General features: G+C 38.5%; 1 protein-coding gene across 4 annotated transcripts in view; it reads right to left on the bottom strand.

Annotated features, from left to right (window-relative positions):
* The window catches only part of PCCA (propionyl-CoA carboxylase subunit alpha), a 299,061-nt gene that overhangs the window by 127,382 nt on the left and 152,224 nt on the right, over positions 1 to 19,455 (bottom strand). For all 4 annotated transcript variants that reach the window (XM_054821090.1, XM_054821100.1, XM_054821117.1 and 1 more), the window contains exon 18: positions 13,468 to 13,570. In XM_054821090.1, coding sequence (XP_054677065.1) covers positions 13,468 to 13,570 — 103 coding nt within the window. The remainder of the gene's footprint in view (positions 1 to 13,467; positions 13,571 to 19,455) is intronic.

Raw genomic sequence — 19,455 nt, forward strand, 5'->3', positions numbered from 1 at the left:
TAGAAAACCCCCAAGAGTTCATTAAAAATTATAGTTTTAACAAAAAAACACGCATGTCTTCAGTAAGTCCTAATTCTTCATGTTTAGATGATTATAGCACACAGCAGAGCTCCAGTGACTCACATTAACTTCAATAGATCTTCTACTGCACTTTCAGCTCACATCCAGAGTTCACAACACTGAGCTTTCACCACCTGGTATTAACCATCTTTTCCCTTTGTAACTAATGGAAAGGGAAAGGTGTCTCTCCATAATGAGTTAGACCATAGATAGGCTGAACTACCTGTAGGTGACGCTTACCTGTATTCACTACATTACTTAGGCACTACAAGTCTGGGCCACAGAAACCCAGGCTCTAATTGTTATTTAACAAAGCCATATATATTCAAAAGAAGATAAATCTCTATCGCCCTCCGCATATTTTCATCCTTTCAGTTGGACACCTGCCATTGTTCATGTTATGGTCTCACAGGAGAAGAAAGTCAGTAAGAAAAAAAATTGCGTGTAGGTTTCCTATTTAGCTATAGTTATAGGCATCAGATGGGAATGAAAGAATTCCAGAAGAAACGATTAGCTGAACTAGGGTTGATTGTGAACGCCAAAAAGTTTGTAACAGCTAGTGCCTCATGCTCAGTATTAGTAAAAAAGACAAAAGCTTTCTGCTCACTAAAGTCGAAGTAGAGAAGCCAGGCTGCGTAGGTGGGATGGACCCAAGGAGTGGCAGTAACACAACTGCACAGAAAGTTTAACACAAAGTGGGTCTTCTACTTAGATTTCCTTCCGCTTATTTTGCAAGAATCGCGATCAGTATACCATGGGAACATAAAAATGGTCATACTGGGTGGCACAAACGGCCTTCTAGTCCAATATTTAATGATCAACAGTAGATAGTTAAATAAGGTATAAGAACAGTACAAGACTGTAGTCACACTTCTACAACGTACTGAACTTGAAGATCTTTCTCCTTCCTTGTCCTTCGCTAAGACAATTAGCACTAATCAAAGTAGTTTACAAAGCAAAGAAATAAATTTCCTAAATATATATATTGTGTGTGAAAATTTTTTATATAAATAACATGACCCATATATATGTTATGTGCCACACAGTTACATTTTCATATGCTATAGAAAACACATTTTTCTTTAAACATGATTTCTTACACATCCAATTATTATTTAATGAATATGATTACACATATTGTTTAAAAAGATGGTACTGTTCCTTGTTCTTGGTAAGCTAATACATAAAACTATATTTTTCTGTGAATGTTCCTATAAAGAACCACAAGCAAACAACTTCTTTGTGGTCAAGAGGATGTTCAAAAAGAACATCAAGACTATTTTTTCTGACATGGAAAACACAGACACATTTTCAACAGAAAAAGTAAAGTACAACTGTTGCACAAACATGAGATGGCATACATTACCTAACTGGCTTTGATCCAGTGTCTGCAACTATGGTCACCGGTATCTCCTGAAAATTTAGATGGAAAACTACCAATAATCAGTAAAGAAACAAATAGCAAGGGAAGAGCCAAAGCATTTTCAAAATACACCTTCAGAAGTAGCATATGGCAGCTGAGAGAGAATACCTTAGGAAAACGTTCAGAAATGGTTCTCACAACTTTGCCTTCAACCATAACCCTTCCTTTGTGCGCTCCTGCTGAAGGAATCCATACATGATGACAGCCACGTTCCCTCTGAGCCAAAGTCTCCTCACCCGTACCCAACATAACTTCTCTAAAACACAAATCACTGCAGCCCCTTCTGGGCCTTCCTGTGTGAGACGAGCTGGCCCCATCTCTAAAGAGTTGAGTTCCACCCTTTACAGGCTGTGAATGCAATGATTTTTCACAACAATCCACTGTTTTTAAACTGTAAAACAGCAAAATGCTATCAGCTCTCACTAACCCTTGCTTCTGGGAAGACACGTATGAATGACTGAAGCTGAGGAAGCTGAAGAGTTGTGGAATGATGCTGCAATGCCTGATGTAAAGAGACTGAAGCTTAAATGGCCATAAGTCTACCAAGAGTTTGGAAGTCACCAGAATAGAGATTCACTTGCTTTCCTCAGAAGGGTTCACTTAAAATAGGTGTTAAGACTTGGGAAAAAGAAGCCTGTAGTAGAGGCAGACATGCAATGTCCGAGATCAAAGAATGGAAAAATCACTGCTAACAGAGGAATAAGGTGGACTTAATGTTAGTAAACATTTTTAAATTATTGTGATTTGCCTGAGGATATGAGTAACAAGAAAAAAGGATTTGCTACAGGGGGGTGTGGGGAAAATGTAGGATTTAGAAGAGAAGTGCTCTCTAGTTCAAGGAAACGAACAGAGAAGAGCTGTTGGTTTATGGTGTCTCCCTTGTCTAGGGACATCAAGGGCTGGGTGCAGCCAGATGAGGACCTGCTTTAAATTCCAGTGTCTGGTAGAAAAATGGGCAACAGGGCCTGGAGAAAATCATTACTGCGTGACCAAGGTATATCAGATCACGACCCGTGGCAGAGAGGAGCCTCAGAAACACGCACCACAACAATGGGGTAAAGACAGAAGTTAAAAGCCTCAGAAGGATAAAATTTTACAGATAGCCCAGATTTTTTGAGGTGTTTTTTAAATCTGGAATTCAATAGGCAAATAAATTATTTTATCATCCCACTACTAACTGCAGCAAGACTAATTTTACTAAGCACCGCAGAGAGACAGGATAAAGACCTGTCATCATCTCCTTTCTAAGTCAATGGGTAAACATCCCTGGTTTCAAAAGAATTGGGTCCTGCGCCGTTCTTTCCTGCCCAGTCTCTCTCACACTACAGGCTTTGAAGATACGTGTTAAAGGGAAGCCACAGCCAAAACAAACTCCAAGCACCACATTTAATTACACAGAGAAGTAAACCACTAAAGAATGGTCTGTGGAAGATATTAAAGAATTATCCATAATCACAAAAGAAAAAGTCATCTGAGCAGTCTCAACACCAATCCAGGGAAAAATACCCAGGCCTTTGAGCACTTACTATGAGCCAACAGAAATCGGGATATTTTTTATTTAAGGCACTATCTCTCCCAAGTATCCCATCTGAAATATGATTACATATCCATGTAGTTTTTCTTTTAAGGTCCACAACACCACCAGGTTACAGGGAGAAAAATATACGGCATCTGAGGTGGAACAAAGAGGGCTACCTCAACTGCAGGTAGCAGATCACTGATTTTGAGTTGTGCAAGTCTCAGGCATGACATTCAACTCCAAGAGAGTGAATAACAGCACAATTAGCAACGTTACCTCTCAAATACTTCTCCTATTAGAACTGGACAAATCTACATTGTCACAGGGCAACAAATGGGCCTGTACTCTTACATATAAAGAAATGAAAAATGTTCTTTTTTTTCCATTATTGCTTGGTAATGCATATACCAGGAAATTTCTTATCAAGAAAGTGAAGAAAGAGGTCTCCAAGACTTCTGAAAGGCAGGACTCATTTTTCTCGTGAAAATGTTTCTTTAATATTTTCACTTAAACACACACACAATAAAGCTATGCAGAAGCGAAAAGAAAGAAGCCTTAGCTCAATCTTACATGTTTACACTTTTAATCTTACCCTTAAACAAGACTGAATTGAGCATAACCGTACTGAAGGTCAGCTTCTATACTGGGATATCAAATTTCAAGCCAACAGCTCTTTTATTTAAAATATGTTAGATAAAAAGGTAATATGCTCTCTGTAAGAGTTCCCTTGAGGTTAGAAGAACCAATAAATTAACTGTTACCATATGTTTGGCTCCTTTTGGCAAAATTCAGTAACAAAACACTGCCAAACCTCTTTTGGCAGGTAGTAATATTTGGTAGCTCATAGTACAACTTGGGAAAAAAGGAAACTGGATAGAAAGCTTGGAAATTAATAGAAGAAAGTGCAAGTTTACCCTTGTATAGTTAGCTATATGCTGTTGAAAGAAAAATTCTAACAAAGTCAACTCTATGGGTCTGATCTATAATATGCAGCTGTCTCCTCAGAAAAAAAAAAAAAGCTGTATCAAATGCAAACCCAAACACTCCAGTTAGTACAGTAATGCAAATATTCCGCATTTGGGGTTTTCTAAACAATGCGAGATATGCATGATCTGTTTTGCAAATGAGAAGCTTTGTAAAATTAGTATTACAAAGAGTTAAATTGCATATTATTAGTGCTTTCATTATAGTGGGTTTATTTCATTATAAATGACCAAAGTCCGGACTTATTTGCAATTCCATGTTCTTAAGTTTCACTTTTGTTAAAATTAACTACTTCTTTTTCCACATCCTTTATACCTATATAATTGAGAATAGAACATGACAGATAAAAAGCCTGTAATACCATACCTCTAATTATAATTATAGACAGAGAATATGAAATTCTGTGTATTTTAAGGACATCTATTACAGACTTTTTTTACATTCCAGCTAAACAGGTGGGGGCAAACCTATCTGGTCCTATTCCTTTACCAAGACAAGCAGGACTTGCCCTGTAAGGTCACAGTTATATGAAATCAATGCTTTTTCAGATATGAAAATGTCCATTTCGTTTTATTTTTGTAATCATCTATGATAATGTACTCTAGTTTCATTATTATTCTCATTTCCAATAAAATAAATATAGCCTGTTGTTCATGCCATGATGGTTTGCATGTACAGGAAACACTTAAAAATTCCATATTTCTTTAATCAATTGCATCATCCCATTAAATTCTCTTTCTTCTTTTCTTTTTTTTTTTTAAATAAATCACTTGTTATTCAGCTTACAGTTTCACACACACATCTGGCAAGCAGTTTGAAGCAGGTTGACAGGTACAGGCCACACATTTCACTTCTTAAAGTCATGTTATTGCATGGTTAATCCTATATTTGCATTAATTTGATTACAAGCACTTACAGGTAAAAGTAATCCTAAAGTGTAGGTTTTTAAAGATTATGATATAAGCTTCTGGAAGGTTTTTCCAGAAGAAAAATATTTTTGCTATTCTACAGCTGCTTGCCTCATCCAGCCATTTGAGATTTTATTAATAATCTTCTCATTACCGTATTCATCTTCTGATTTCTTATTTTTTATTTTAAGTAAGGCAATTTCTGTGAAGACTTGACACTGAAATCAGAGACTTCATTACCCTGCAAAATATATCCCCAGTTCAAAGTATTTAAGAGGGTTAAACAAAATGCAAACATTTAATGCAACATTAAGCATGTGAAATAAAAACTTGATTGCCTAAAGAAAGCATGCTATGCTGTTACCCTGGTGACAGGTTAAAAAAGGATTGTGAGCTGAATGGCTGTATGATATGAAATTAAAATGTTTCACATTGAACAATCCAAAATGAATTGGGAAAGGTTAGAGCAGAGGAGAGAGAAATCAATTCTCCAATGGCAATGGTGAATGGAAGTGAAGCCTGAATAGGATTTGCCAGTGGGGTGCAACAGCTGCCAAATATCCTGCAGCCAAAGAATTACAATAATACTGATGAAGTGTGCAAGAGCTTTTGGAATCATTGCAGGGAACAGAGAAATACTCCTACAATAATGAGGCCATTCTGTGTCCCATCCCACTTTCGCAGTTGAATCAAAGGAAAAAGAAACGGTTGAAAATTGTAATACTCAATAACAAAGGTATAAATGAATTATCTATCCCTTCAATCAGTATCTTATATTTAACTATAGCCTTTGTGAACCATGAATGAAGCAAGCATGCTAAAGAATGGACAAATCAAGACACACACATGTAAAAGTATGCAGACAATATTGAATGAGACTTTTTCTTCCCATATTATTTTGTTGATAACATTTCTTCTGCAACAGCATCCAGAATGAGCTATACGCTACACAAACAGCAGGACACAGCCAGTGCCCCAAGGAACTTCACAAGGTAAGGTCCTGATGTCTGTGCTTATCATTTTTACGTTAATAATCTTAGGAAAGAAACATCAATAAAACTTCTCATGCGAATGCAGTCACACATGCATTTACTGAGCTTAGAGTCCCCCACAGTCAGGAGAAACTTTGCCCTTCCACAAAATCCTCCAATACAACTTCATTTCTGCCCTTCGAAACTCCAAATGAAACATACAGGTGGCAAGCAAAAACTATACTAAAAATAGCTGTAAAATGGCAAGGGAGCACGTGGCGATTAGCACATACCTTGTTAGTTCTGCTGTTTCATGCATATGTTTTTACACACAGACAAATATTGAAGAACAGGTTTAGGAGTTGTAAACCTGAATGAGAGGAAAGAATTGTTTGGCTTATAAAAGGGATCAAAGTAAAGGAAAGAGCGAGAGGTCTTGTGCTAAAGAGATGAACTTGCAGAAGAGAAATTCATAAGCAAAGCATGGATGAGAAAAGGGCCAGATTCACAACTGAAAAGAGCCAGGAATATGGCAGCACAGCAGAAAACACTCACATGTCTACACTATGTAAATTTAAGTTTCAGCACAAAGTGAACAGTAGCCACAGAAGCTATAAAGCTCCTATAGCAGCTGCTGTTTTCCCAGCAGACGTGGTGAAAATAAAAAAAATGAACACAGGGACTTAGCCAGGTCCATTTACTTTGAACGGCTTTCCCACCAGCAATCACCTCAGCAAGCTGTGTACCACTGCTTAGGGGATCTTCCCAAGAGATGCTCAGTGAGGTTCAAACTTTTCATAACTATTATCTTCATCATGATTTCATAATGTTTATCAACTCTAAAGACTGAGCAAGCATTGATACCTGAGTGGCCAGGACACTTTTTCCCTACAAATGACATAGGGATGACAGGCTATGAAAATTTCTCCGAACAGACCATTCTGTTTCTGGAATACACGTTCATGAATGACATGGAATGATGGCTCTGCTTTCAAATTACTATATAAATACCTCGTATTACTTATGTTATAAATTCTGATTCCATTAATTTAATCCAATCAAAGAAAAAATATAATACATACATTCTGCAGAAACAGTCATAAATGCTACCTTGAAATGTCCCATTTCAACTTTTATATTTTACATAAAAGTTCTTTTCCACTGGCCAAAAATACCCATTCATATATTTACATCTGCTTGTTTGTATCTAGCACATATGATCCTCTTTCAGTAAGCAACTGAACAATGTAGAAGGGTAAATAATGCCAGACCTTAAAGATAACTAGAATATTATATAGGGCAGTTGGTTTAGCAGTGATTAAGCAAGACTACAAAAAAAAAAAAAGAATTTAAGTAATTATTTATGAGAGGTCCAATAACAACATTAAATAACACCTAAAAGACAAGAGAAGGTTGTCACAATCAGAAGAGCCCATTATAAACAAGAATATTACAGGCAAAAAGGGAGAACAGAGTCTTAGTACCCTGCTAGTCTATGGGGAAAGAAAAAAAAACCCCACACAGTGGAATAATGGTCTGAAGCTGCAGTATTAGATAAACATATCAAGGACTTTCAAAGGCGTACCAGTAAATCATGAAAAGAATGCCTGACTTGTTGACCAGGGGACCAGAACAGTAAGGATAAGACAGGATTATTTTCATGAGCTAAGGATGACTGCATAACTCCAAAGCGAGGGAATGAAGAAAGCCGCAAGTGGGCTGGACTTAGTCATCCTTAGCAAATGAAAACAAAGTGGTTTATCTTTATATCACACTAGAGGGTATTTGTAGGGTAATGCAAAGTATAAATATTTAGCTGTACTTGCAATAACTGTTCATGTTATTACTGCAGTTTGGGGGGGGGGGGGCGGGGCAGGGGGATATAAAAATCATGTAATGCAATTGATACAATTCAGTGGTATCTGTGGTTGTGCTGCAAGTAAGAAACTCTCCCTCTTTCCAAGTGGCCAGTTTGGGTGACTCCAGTGAATTTTCCTGACATCATCTTCCTTCTTAAAATTAATGTAACATAACCTGATTTTGCGCTGCTCCAGCAGTGCGGGAGCGCCAGAAAGCTCTCCTGTTGGGCAGCCGACCATCCTTCCATATGGGGAAGCCCTAGGCTGGCAAAGAGCTGGCTCTGTCCCAGACTCCAGCAGGGTAATAGGTGTAGTCTATGTGAAAGCAGGCATGCCTGAGAGGTGTGGGGCTCCGCTGCTCGCTGAGCGGTTCCCTCGCTGTCCTAATCACGCAAGGCAAGGCAAAGCAGGCATCCAAACCAGCATTACTAAGTGTGCCCGAGGATTTATGTCAATGTATCTGTATCAAATCAACCTAGACACAAATCTACAATAATTCATTCAATAAAAAGCTAAATATGTCCATTTCTGTTCTTGCAGCTCACCAGTTATGTCTGCTGCACCAGACCCCTGGATTTTCAGAATTTTAAAACACATAAAAATTCAACCCAGCTATTTCAAAACTTGACATAAACTTGCTTGTACTTTATCTGTAATTTCTCACTATACACTTACCCTTCCTGTGAAAGTATTATTTTATGCTTAGAAAGCATCATCCATCAAAATACTTTATACATGTTGATAAATAGTTACAAAACCTCAATAACATGGTAAAATATTACGGCCATTTTGTCTTTTTCCAAACTGAGGCCCAATCCAACTGACTCTCTAAGGTCTCACAAGAACAGTTAGGAGTTAACTCAAGACTCCCTAATCCCAGTCTTCTATATTAAACACACAAGCAAGAAAAACCTTTACTTTTTTTTGCTACCAAAAAAACCCCTATTCTCCAATGTGTTACCATCTTTTTGCACATAGTATCAGGTAATACGGGCACGCAGCCTCACTGTTTTTTTCCAAGTCATAAATGATGAAAGGGTAAAACCCATAGAAAAATTAGGAAAATACACTTAGCAGCCAACACAAGCAATGCATAGGAAGTGCTGTAGGCAATTGGGTTTAGAAGTATAAACATCACATTAGTAGACCCATGAGATAGCATGATGTAGCCACACCTGGAGAGTCACTCTCCTATTCCCCTCCCAGCCCACTAATGAAAACAAGTCTGAAGCCAAAATGTGAAGATTCAACTGTACAACATCATTTTTGGTCTCAAAGGCTAACTACATCAAACAGACGTAAAATAAGCTGGATTCACTTCAGCCAAAATATGTTTCCACTTGAAATAAGATCAAGTTCTGTCTAGAAGACCTTGGGATTTTACTAGATGCTGTAAATCTGTTCAGCAGCTGTGGGTGGCACCAGTTTCACAATAAACTGGACTATGGAATAAGTAGGAAAAGTCCTAGGTAAAATAACTGAAAGCTGAACAATGAAACAATCATCAATCATTCATGGCTCTTTCCTGTAGGAAATATGCACCCCTTTTATCTGGATATCATGGTGAAATATTCACATTAGCATCTGGCTCACAAAATACCAAGCATTTTCATTAGCTAATTATGTCTTTTTTAAAAAGAAACCCAAAACACACCCCACACCAATCTTTTTCCCAAGAAACCTGGTGAAATAACAACCCGTTGTAAAAAAAAAAAAAAAAAAAAAACGAGCAAACACACACACACACACAGAGAAAATGCTCTAAATATTAGATTGCATAACAAAAGTAAGTATCTATATTCTTGTACCTCTGAGCATGCACAGGTCTTCAGCAGCTGTTCTAGCTAAAGGTTGGCGAATGAATCCTAGGAGACTGTTGGTGAGGCCAGGGGCACACAGCAATGCACACAGTGGAAACTCACCTGTGGGTGCTCCACCCAAATCATAATACAATTTATTCTAACACAGGAAAGGCAAACCAGCCTTCAGCTTGTGGCCTGTATTAACCTCAACACCACACAAACCACTGCAACAAAGAATGCCACTACAGGGGTCACATCTAATTGAAACTAGCTGAAGTTGAGTGTTTGATCCTAATGAGGCAATAGCTTGCTGAACTTCAGAGCACATTCCAGAAAGAACCTTACAGTTGATGATTCAGTCACCCAGAGGATTGCAAAATATGTATTTTCCAGTCACATCCCTGCAAATATCATCAACTGTAGAGGAGAACCCCCTCAAGAGACTGCTACCAGTCTGATCTGTGGCACAGAGCTAAGGCCCTCCTCTGCATCCCTTTTACAAGCCATCCTCTGCTCATCTCTTCCTCCTCGCTACACATTCCCACCCTTCTACCTCTTGCAGAATAATTCCATGCCATGAGTACTTAACCTGGTTCTGTCAGAATTTTCTAGGCTAACATAGGTCATTTTAGCAGAGCCAGAGTAGAAATCAACTGCACAAAGTCACGCCTGCGTATCTAGAGGAGGAGGGAAAAGGCAGAGACCAAGGGAGGAGCAGGCTGGGGAAACAGTTCCTTCATCTGGCTCAGCTCCACTTCATCTGATCACAGCCTCAGTAGCACTGCTAGTGAAAGGTGGAGCTTCTGTGAAGACTTCCAGGCACAGTTCTTTCTATCTATCTGTCTGGTAAGAATAACAATCCTCAGCTTGGGCTGAATAAATCATGGAGAAAAAAAGGGAATTCAAAATACCCCTGCAGTTGTGAAAAGAATGCATATTATACATATGGCTCCCAAAAGGGAAAAGAAAACAAACCAAAACCAAAGACAAGCATATAACTCAAGTTCAGCAAAAAATTTGTCTATTTGGCAGCTGTGACAAGTTTAGAAGAAATAATGCATGATTTCAGAATACCACTTTTCAGTGCAATTCCTCACACAAAAATTTCTCAACTGTTTTCAGTGCACGCAAAAGAAAAAAATGCCATCAACACGAATAGGGCCAGAGAGCTGAAATTTTGAAGATGATCATCAACATGGTGATGTAGTTTTCCAAACCATTAGGAGAATGTTATGGATCAACTCTGGAACGTGCAGTCTGTCTAATCCCCTTACATCCTCCAACATGGGTTTAAAATTCACACAGACTCCAAACACCCAATTCCGCCACAGTGAACTGCATCCAAGATTACAAATGGCCTTTTTGATTTGTTGCCAGTAGCACAGGTTCCTACTCTGCACTTTTTATTCACTAATATTTTTCAAACAGATTGCAGTCATACCAATAAAGATGCGCTTTCTGTGGCCACAATCCTGCTCCCTAAAAAGCACCCATGACGTAGAACGCCTTCAAAAACAAGTCAGATGCAGTTTGGGTAAGTTAAGGAGATGTTGCGAGGGATCCTTGATGGGGCTGCAGTAACTCATATGCTCCACAGTTCTCAGTCCCCTCTAGAGGGAGTCCACTAGCTGCTCTAAAGAGTGGAGAACACTGTCCAGGACACTGCACAATCCTTTGACCTCATTCTGCTTTTGTTTCCTTGACTTTTCCTCTGAAGAAGCTGGGGATTTCCTCTGAAGGATTTTGAGGAAGGGCTATCATTATCAGGTTTGGATTTCTTCAGAAGTTACATACCATAAGCATTTTGCCTTAACCTCGTCCTTATTTGGCCTCAGGCAGGTTTTCTATCACTAAGACAAGCAGATCTAACAATGTATGTGGACGGAAACAATGACCTATTCACTAAGAACCACACTCAGACACCACTTTGAGAAATCTTAAGGCTCATCTTCTGAAGGATTAGTTCCAGAGCTCCATATGTCACAACAGACAGAAAAGATCATCCTTTGAAAGTTGAGCTGAACATAAGTACACCTCATCATAGCAAAAGAAGGTGATCTTCCCTCTACTGAAAAGATTTGTTACCTCCACCATTTAAAATCTTAAAAAAACCCAGACCTTAATCTAGTCTTACCAAGCACAAACTTCATGTGGTCAGACTTTGCTGCCTTCTCTGCTCATGCTGGAATGGAGGAAGCTAGATTAGGACTCAAAAAGTAAGCTGTTGGGTTTTTTTTTTCAAAGCAGGAGCATATTTGTTTCCCTGATGCAGCACAAAAATAGATGAATGACCATGGCTGGCTGCTCAACGCAATACTTTGTTTATGTATTTGACATCTCTTAAAATAGTTGCGTATGCCTCTTTTTATTAAGATACACGGATACCTAGTACTGAAAGAAAATACTTGCAATAGAAAGAAAACATTAAAAGATTCTTCAACAATTGGACTCCTTTTCTCTTCTTATTAGCAAGTAAGAACAGGCCGGGGGGCGGGGGGGGAAATTCAAATCAGAGCAGGGAATGCAACAGCAGCTTGAGAATCAAGTACTTAAATCAACAATTCTATCCTTATGCTATGTACAAAGCAATCCATTACTTCTCTATAGCAGTACCAGACTACTTAACTTCCTATGTTGGCCAATAAAAACTACAATCAAGGCTCCTCCTAATTTTCCCTCATTCATCTTTTATTTAGGGAATAGTGGCCTTTGAGTGTCTGTTCTTCTCCTTATGCTATTTACTATGGAGGATATAACTTGTGGAAGGAAATAAAGAGGTGCTTTACTTTCCCCTATAGGTGCATAAGACAAGCAATGACCTAGCCCTACATATGCTATATATTACAAAGCCATTATGCTTGCTCTAAGTGTCTCTCTTTTTTTTCTTTTTTTTTTCCTGTTTTTTTTAACACCATATGGTACTATTTATCCTTGTGGGTACAAATAAAAATAAAGACTTCTTGAAACCACATTTGATTTATTCCTGACCACTGTAAAATCAGTAATAGAATACACTGTCAAACCACTGGCATGGAATGTGAATAATGTCTATCCTGCATTCTGACTTCCCCCTCTCTCACACAAACACACACACATGCAACTACACTAAATAACATGAGGCAAGACGAAAGAGTCCTGCTGAAGTTAGGATTCACTGTATGCAGCTGTTGCAAACACCAACTACCCAAGCAAGGTTTGCAAACTCAGTTGTTCTAGTAGAAGGTCTCAAGCCATTGACAATGATGAGCCGGAAGACAACGAAAGCTAGAAACATCCTAGAGGAAAAAAGCATACTGTTCCAAAAAGCCAAAGAAGTGAATTAGCATTTTGACACAAGGTACTGCAATGGTTGGCCAATTCACACTACCACCTAGGTTACTAGCAGCTACTATCCAAAAGAATGAGGGAGCGGGGAAACAAAAGCACCCAAAACACATACTTAAAGCAAGGTATTGACTCTTCTAAGCATTTACCAGTCAGAAAGTATTTTCAGAATTAGACCCTTAACTATTAAGGTTCCTCATCAATGTAGCAAATTACTCATGAATCCACAATATTTTAAAGCTCTGTAGCTGAATATTCATATTATCCCAAAGTGCTTAGATCGTTTCAAATGGACACATGGGAAATTTGTGATGCTCAATTTGTGGTTAGTTACTAATGCAGCAACATTTTGCATTAATGAAACTCCTGATGTGCATTAATTACTGTACTGGCTTGTAACACATTTTTGTGCCTATTAGTTTGCTAATATGTAGAATAAAAATAATCATGTATGACTTGTGTGAGTAGGGAAATGTAAGCCGCAGCTCATTTGAATTTAGAAAAAACAGACTATATTATTAAGAAACCATGCAGTTTCTCACCAGTGTGTCTCGTGCATGAGAAGATGCCATTAACAAAACGCATCAGCACATCTGAGTTCCTAAAAATGAACTTACCTTGGAGTCCCTAGAAATCGCTGTGATCTCAGTTGTTCAGCCACATACAAAGATGCTGCTGTTGCCAGTAGTTCTCTCCTTTCAAGATCTGTCAACTTGTGTCCTAGTTTTCAAAAAGCAGTTAAAAAAAATTAGATACCAGAGACCAACACAGACACAAAGAGTAACAACTACCAGTGAAGACATTGTTCAGTCCTTATACATGAAACCTACATTTTTTCCCCTAAATTAAGATGAGGCTCAGCATAGCAGACGCTCTGAGTTTCAGAGTTTAAATTGCATGTTTTCATACAGACCAGCCCTACTGCTAACACTGGTATCTCTGTTAAAAACAATTTGACAACTGAAAGAAAAAAAACTGAACGATGCTGCAGCATCTTGTTTTCGTTACTGAAATGTCACTGGTTGACATATTGTGCCTCATGCTGGTAAGGAATCCATCTGTACATTAGAACTTACTCAAAATATACAGCATTCTTTTGCAGTACTTTACCTTGCAAAGGCTACAGATCTGCCAGGCAAAAGGGATAACACAACAATATAAACCCCAGAAATAAATGTGTATAAAACTACTTGTCAGCCCTAGATCATTTAGTGGCATTTGTGCAATCATTAGTTTGTGACTAATGGAGTCAGTGTCATGTTTGGCACTTCATAAGCAAAAAATGGCTCAAAGCGGCCTACAAACTGAAGGCAGGCAAGCTAATAAAGATTTGGACAAAAAGGTGGAAACCAGGGCAACTGGAAACAGGTTTTCTCCCAACCTGGTTTTGTTGCAGAAAGTGAAGATAATTAGAAATTCTATTGTCCATTCAGCAGGCTAAAAGAGCACAGTGACAGAACTTTGCCTGTCACAACCTTTAAGATGTGAAAACTGAAAGAAACCGCACAACACAGATTTGGTATGAGAAGCTGGCAAATAGGTGGCCAAGACTGGCGTCACCAGAGAAGCAGAACAGTCAAATCTGATCTGAGAGGGAGCAAAAGGACAAGTAGCCAGTCCATAAGGCAGTGGTAGGAAGTTAAAGTTGACACAGAAGAGGACAAGAAGTGAAAAGGACTGGAGAGGCAAATGCACAATTTCAAAACAGGATATCTTCTGCACAGGATCCATCCTTCCACTGGGCACATTCAATATGGATAGGAAAGGAGGCTGCAATGCAGTCATGGCACGGTGATGGAAACACGCTCGTTACAGTTCCAGCTAACAGTACAAAGGAGCTGTCACAGACCAAAAAAATGTAAATTTAAAAATAACAAAAGCCAGCGAATCTGCATCAATTTATTTTTAATTTAGTCCATATTAACATATTCTGGCTAAAGATTACTGCAACTTCCTTTGCTCAGTGTTTATTATTTTTTATCTGCTTTCAAATGGAAACTGTCTTTAACAAACATATGCAGAAATACCAATGTTGAAAGGTTGAGACACTGGGTTAAGAAACAAACTTGATCTGTCCTTTGCCAGTTACTGGAAAAACTGATTGCAAAGCAAAAGTCAAAAAATGCTGAAGTTTTGTACTATTTGTGTATATATACATGTATATGTTTGTATGTATAAGCCTTATATAATTATACAATGCCATAACTTCAACTATCTGGCTCTGAAATGTGCCAATTTTCCATTTGTTTACACACAGCAAAGAAGCTCCGAGATAATTTTTCCAAAATGCTGTATCTAAAATTGTTAATTTGTTTACATGTCTCAGCTAAAGATACATCAGGAAATCCATCCTAAAAACCCTGGCTTTTCAGTCACTCTGCTTAACACCCATGACAAGTTCATGTGACCAAAACTGCATGTTCCCACCTGCTCCAATGCACGCTGGTACTATCAATTCATATAAAGGAACAAGGTAAAACTAGAAAGATCCCAATTTGAAGGTTTTATTGCATGACCTTCATCTTGGATGAAATCAATAACTGCTTTTGCACTTGCTGTGCTGCAAAAACTATTTTCTCCCTCTATCTTCAATAAAAATCAAACTCCAAACAGTGAACAAAGGTCAATAATTTGAAACAGGTTAACAACCGATCAAGAGTTACATTCACCTCTTCATTATCACAAACATGGGAAAAAAAAAAGGTTTATTCACTTTCTCCATTTGTCACTATTTGCATCAGTTGTGGCACAGACATGGCAAACAGAAACCCAGTCGTGACTGTAGTATCCAATGTAGACAATTCGCATTTAATTTCCTAAGTCTCGGAGATAATATAAACTGTTAACAAGAACATACCAAAATTAGGTTTTGGTCTTTGGCACTCTAGATAGAAACCTACCACGGAACGTCCTTAGCATGACTTTGGAGGCATACCTCAGAAGCTTGATTAAAGGCTGCTTCCTAAGGATGGCAATTTACCTTTATTATACAAGACAGACTGTCCTAGTTCTCTGAACTCCAGCCCCATTTCCCTTGCCTTCTGCTCTTGCTCTGCTGCTACACTCAGCGGAATTTTAAGCAGTTTTAAAGTTAAACTTTCAATTACATTACTATATTTGGAAATACACAAATGCGCCAGATAGCAACACCTTTGTTTCACTTCAAGTCTTATTTTACCTTACAAGCTACCCCTTAGGATTTCAACTGGATGTCTTGAGGTATAAGTTCATATTCATCATCAATAAAGATATAACAATACAGACTTTCTTGTTCACCATGCAGAAGATCGATCTGAAAAGTAAGAAAGCTACCTCTGGGGCATCTGTCCAAGTGCTGCCTTAATAGGGAGTGAAAGGAGTAAGTGGCAAAGGTTCTCCAGCTTCCAACATGGGAAGTTCTGTCATTGTTCTTTCCTACCCTCATCGCTGCAGACTCCTGGGCTACACGGAGATTTCACCTCCACCACAAAACGTAAGCCAGCTCCCAAATCTCTCTGCGCAACTTGGGATGTATTTCTGCATTCTCACTGTCATGACTGAACTGAATTATATAAAGTGAACATAAAATAGGATTAATGGCTATAAAATTAAGTCACAACTGAAGGAGTGGAAGCACTGTTGTTCAGGTTATTTAAAACTAAACCACACGCATCTATTACTACTGATGATAGAACCCTGGTCGGAAGGAAGACAAGAAAAAAGTATTTCTCTCTCATTTCCCTGATGTTATGATTGCTTAAATCAATATTATCCCAGTATCCCCCAAGCTGAGTCAAAAAGGTTCATGCAATTACTTTACATAACCAACTTCAAATTAAATTACATAAAAGGTCATTTTTCCCATAACAGTCTCATTTGCATTTTGTCCTAGAAATGTATTTCCTACTATCAATTACAGGGGGGGGAAAAATCCACAAAACAAACAAGTCCTGGTTCTATGCCTGGGTCTGTTACTTAATACTTGAAAAGTGACTGCCTTCTGATTGGAAAGAATAAAAATTAAAAGCAAACTGGGTAAGACAAAGTACAATGCATAATTCAGATCCATACCAATGCAGGCAATGTTTACATCATTCCTAGGTTCTGTTCTAGCTTGAGTTTTTTCCCTGATGGATTTTGAAGTTGATCATTACAGATGGCACGTATACCAAGTAGGCTGAGGTAGAAAACAAAGTTGCATGTTATTAGAGGTTTTAACTTCTTCTGAAGTCCGGCAGAGCTTTGCTCCACCCAGATGGTCATCATTGTCTGCATATGCAATCTCAAACCATTCAGAATAGTGAAGATGCGTCTCAGATCTCGTAATCACTTACAAGATGGATGCTATAGCATACAGAAAGCAAAACGTCTACTATTTTGAATTATAAAGGGATTAGTGACAGACCAAGAAACTTTTCTTGGCTTCACCTGTCAGAAAGAAGAAAGTGAAGCAAGCTATCTGTTAAGTCAATTTTTATAATCCAGTAGCTTTGTAGAATGAAGACAAAGATTAGATTCCAGTGTGGAGAAGATGAGTGGAATTAACAGCAACCATCCTCTCCCTTCTGACAGTAACACAGACATTCCCCCTTCCAACTAATGACAAAAATCTCCCGACTTAAAAGTCCCATTCACCTAAAAAGCAGTTTCATTCATAACGGAGTCACAGAACAACGAAGGTTGAAGGGACTTTGGGAGGTCTTTAGTGTATTCAGAGTGCCACCCCCACCCCGAGCAATCTCAACATCAAATTCAGACCAGGGTGCTCAGAGGTTTGTGCAGTTGTGTCTTGAAAATCTCCAATTTATGTGTACCTCACTGAAGAGCCTGGCTCTGTCTTTTTGGGAACCCCCTCAGAGGTATGCAAAGACTTTCTTGTTTCCAGGCTAAACAAGCCTGGTTCTCCCAGCCTCTCCTCATCAGTCCTCTGTTCGAACACCACCACAACCCTGGTGGCTCTTCGCCAGACTTACTGAAGTTTATTGACATCTTTCTTATACATGTGAGAGGGTTAAAACTGGACACGGTATTCCAGGGGTGGTTTAGTAAGTGTTGGCTAAAGTGGAGTAATCAATCCCTTCAACCCATACAATTATAACAAACGCAATGTGTCTACAAGCCTTCACCTCATACACACTCTCTGGAGCCAATATACGATTGCAGGAGGGAGGTGTTTCCTCTTTCTTCCCTTCTGTATTAGAAATTAGTTAACATAAAGGATTGCCCATCAGAACAAATGCTCTTTCTCTCTACCCAAATGAGGAAAGCGTGCTAGAAGAGGGGCAAGTATTCTTTTTCCTTTTCCCCTGTGTTTTGGTATGGCTCTTGCAATAATCTCTTGGAAAAGGCCTCATTTCTCATTTGCACAGGATTTGTCTCCCAAAGAGAGCGACCAAGCATTTGAGATGTCATTTAGTAACCAGGAAAAGGAGACCATTTAAAAAAAAAAATCACAGCATTCAAACAGATATCCAGGAAGAGATGGATTAACTGTGAAACACACTGAATCCAAAGAACGATCCAATGCATTTGGTACTAACCTAAGAATCCTTGAGTTTCATTTGCTCTTTGTCAAGGACTCCTCTTAGATCTTTGTGAAAACAGAGACACTTTCTTTGCCTATAAAATAAGGATAATAGATAGTTCATTTCTTTCTCACCAGGCAGGTTAGGAAATACAGAGGCGTCCCAGGCTGCTTGGAAGCCGTTGAAGGACAACTCATCTGACAATACCCTATCCAATAGTATGGGCTACTCCCACATGCCTGGCAAACATTTTTATTCTGTGACCAAAGTGCTTGGAGACCACTCTAAGACCGATGTATTTGTGTCATCTGACCCAGTCAGCGCCACTGCATCCACCCTCCTCCCAAAATATGCACGTGTGCTCAGAGCAATAATCCACTGCCAGCCGGCATTCTAACCATCCATCCCTCCTCCTATAGACAACAGGAGGGTACGACAGCAGCTGTTTTCCCACGCTAATCGTACCCTAAGCAAGCTTAGTTTCAGCACAGTAATATTTTAAAATAACTTGGAATACACAAACCGGTTTTGTTAATGAATGCTTATTTAAAGAATGGAAGAAAAAGAGTTAAATCCTGATCATGAAAATTACTAAACATTCCCATTCTAGATGTAATTTGAAGTGGGCATCACAGGTTAATGGAAAAGCTGCCAAGATATTTCTAATAATTAATTTTTCTTAACTTAGAGTAAAATCCTTCTAATAAAGGACTTATAACAAAACCCTTGAAAATGAGACTGGAAAACAAAGCATCTCTTATTTTACTCTTAACTAAAACTAAAGTCAATGTTTAGATTTGAAGAAAAATGCACATAAGAAATGGGCCAATACTTCATGCAGTCACCAGAAAACACAGCTGATGTTCATTACCAAAGACCAACAGTGGCAATTGTGTCATTTACAAAAGAAACACACTGGATTGCGCTCAAACATTAATATAGCACACATCTTCGTTGATTTTTTTTTTATTTTTTAAGTTTTCCAAATTTAAACACTTCTGATATGAATTTCTACTGTTAACACCACCACATATTTCTAGGTATTTCCAAATCTACTTTGGCTACACATTGCTCTAATTTTTCACATTATCTCAGATCTTT

The sequence above is a fragment of the Grus americana genome, chromosome 1 (genome assembly GCF_028858705.1).
Source record: "Grus americana isolate bGruAme1 chromosome 1, bGruAme1.mat, whole genome shotgun sequence".
NCBI lineage: Eukaryota > Metazoa > Chordata > Aves > Gruiformes > Gruidae > Grus > Grus americana.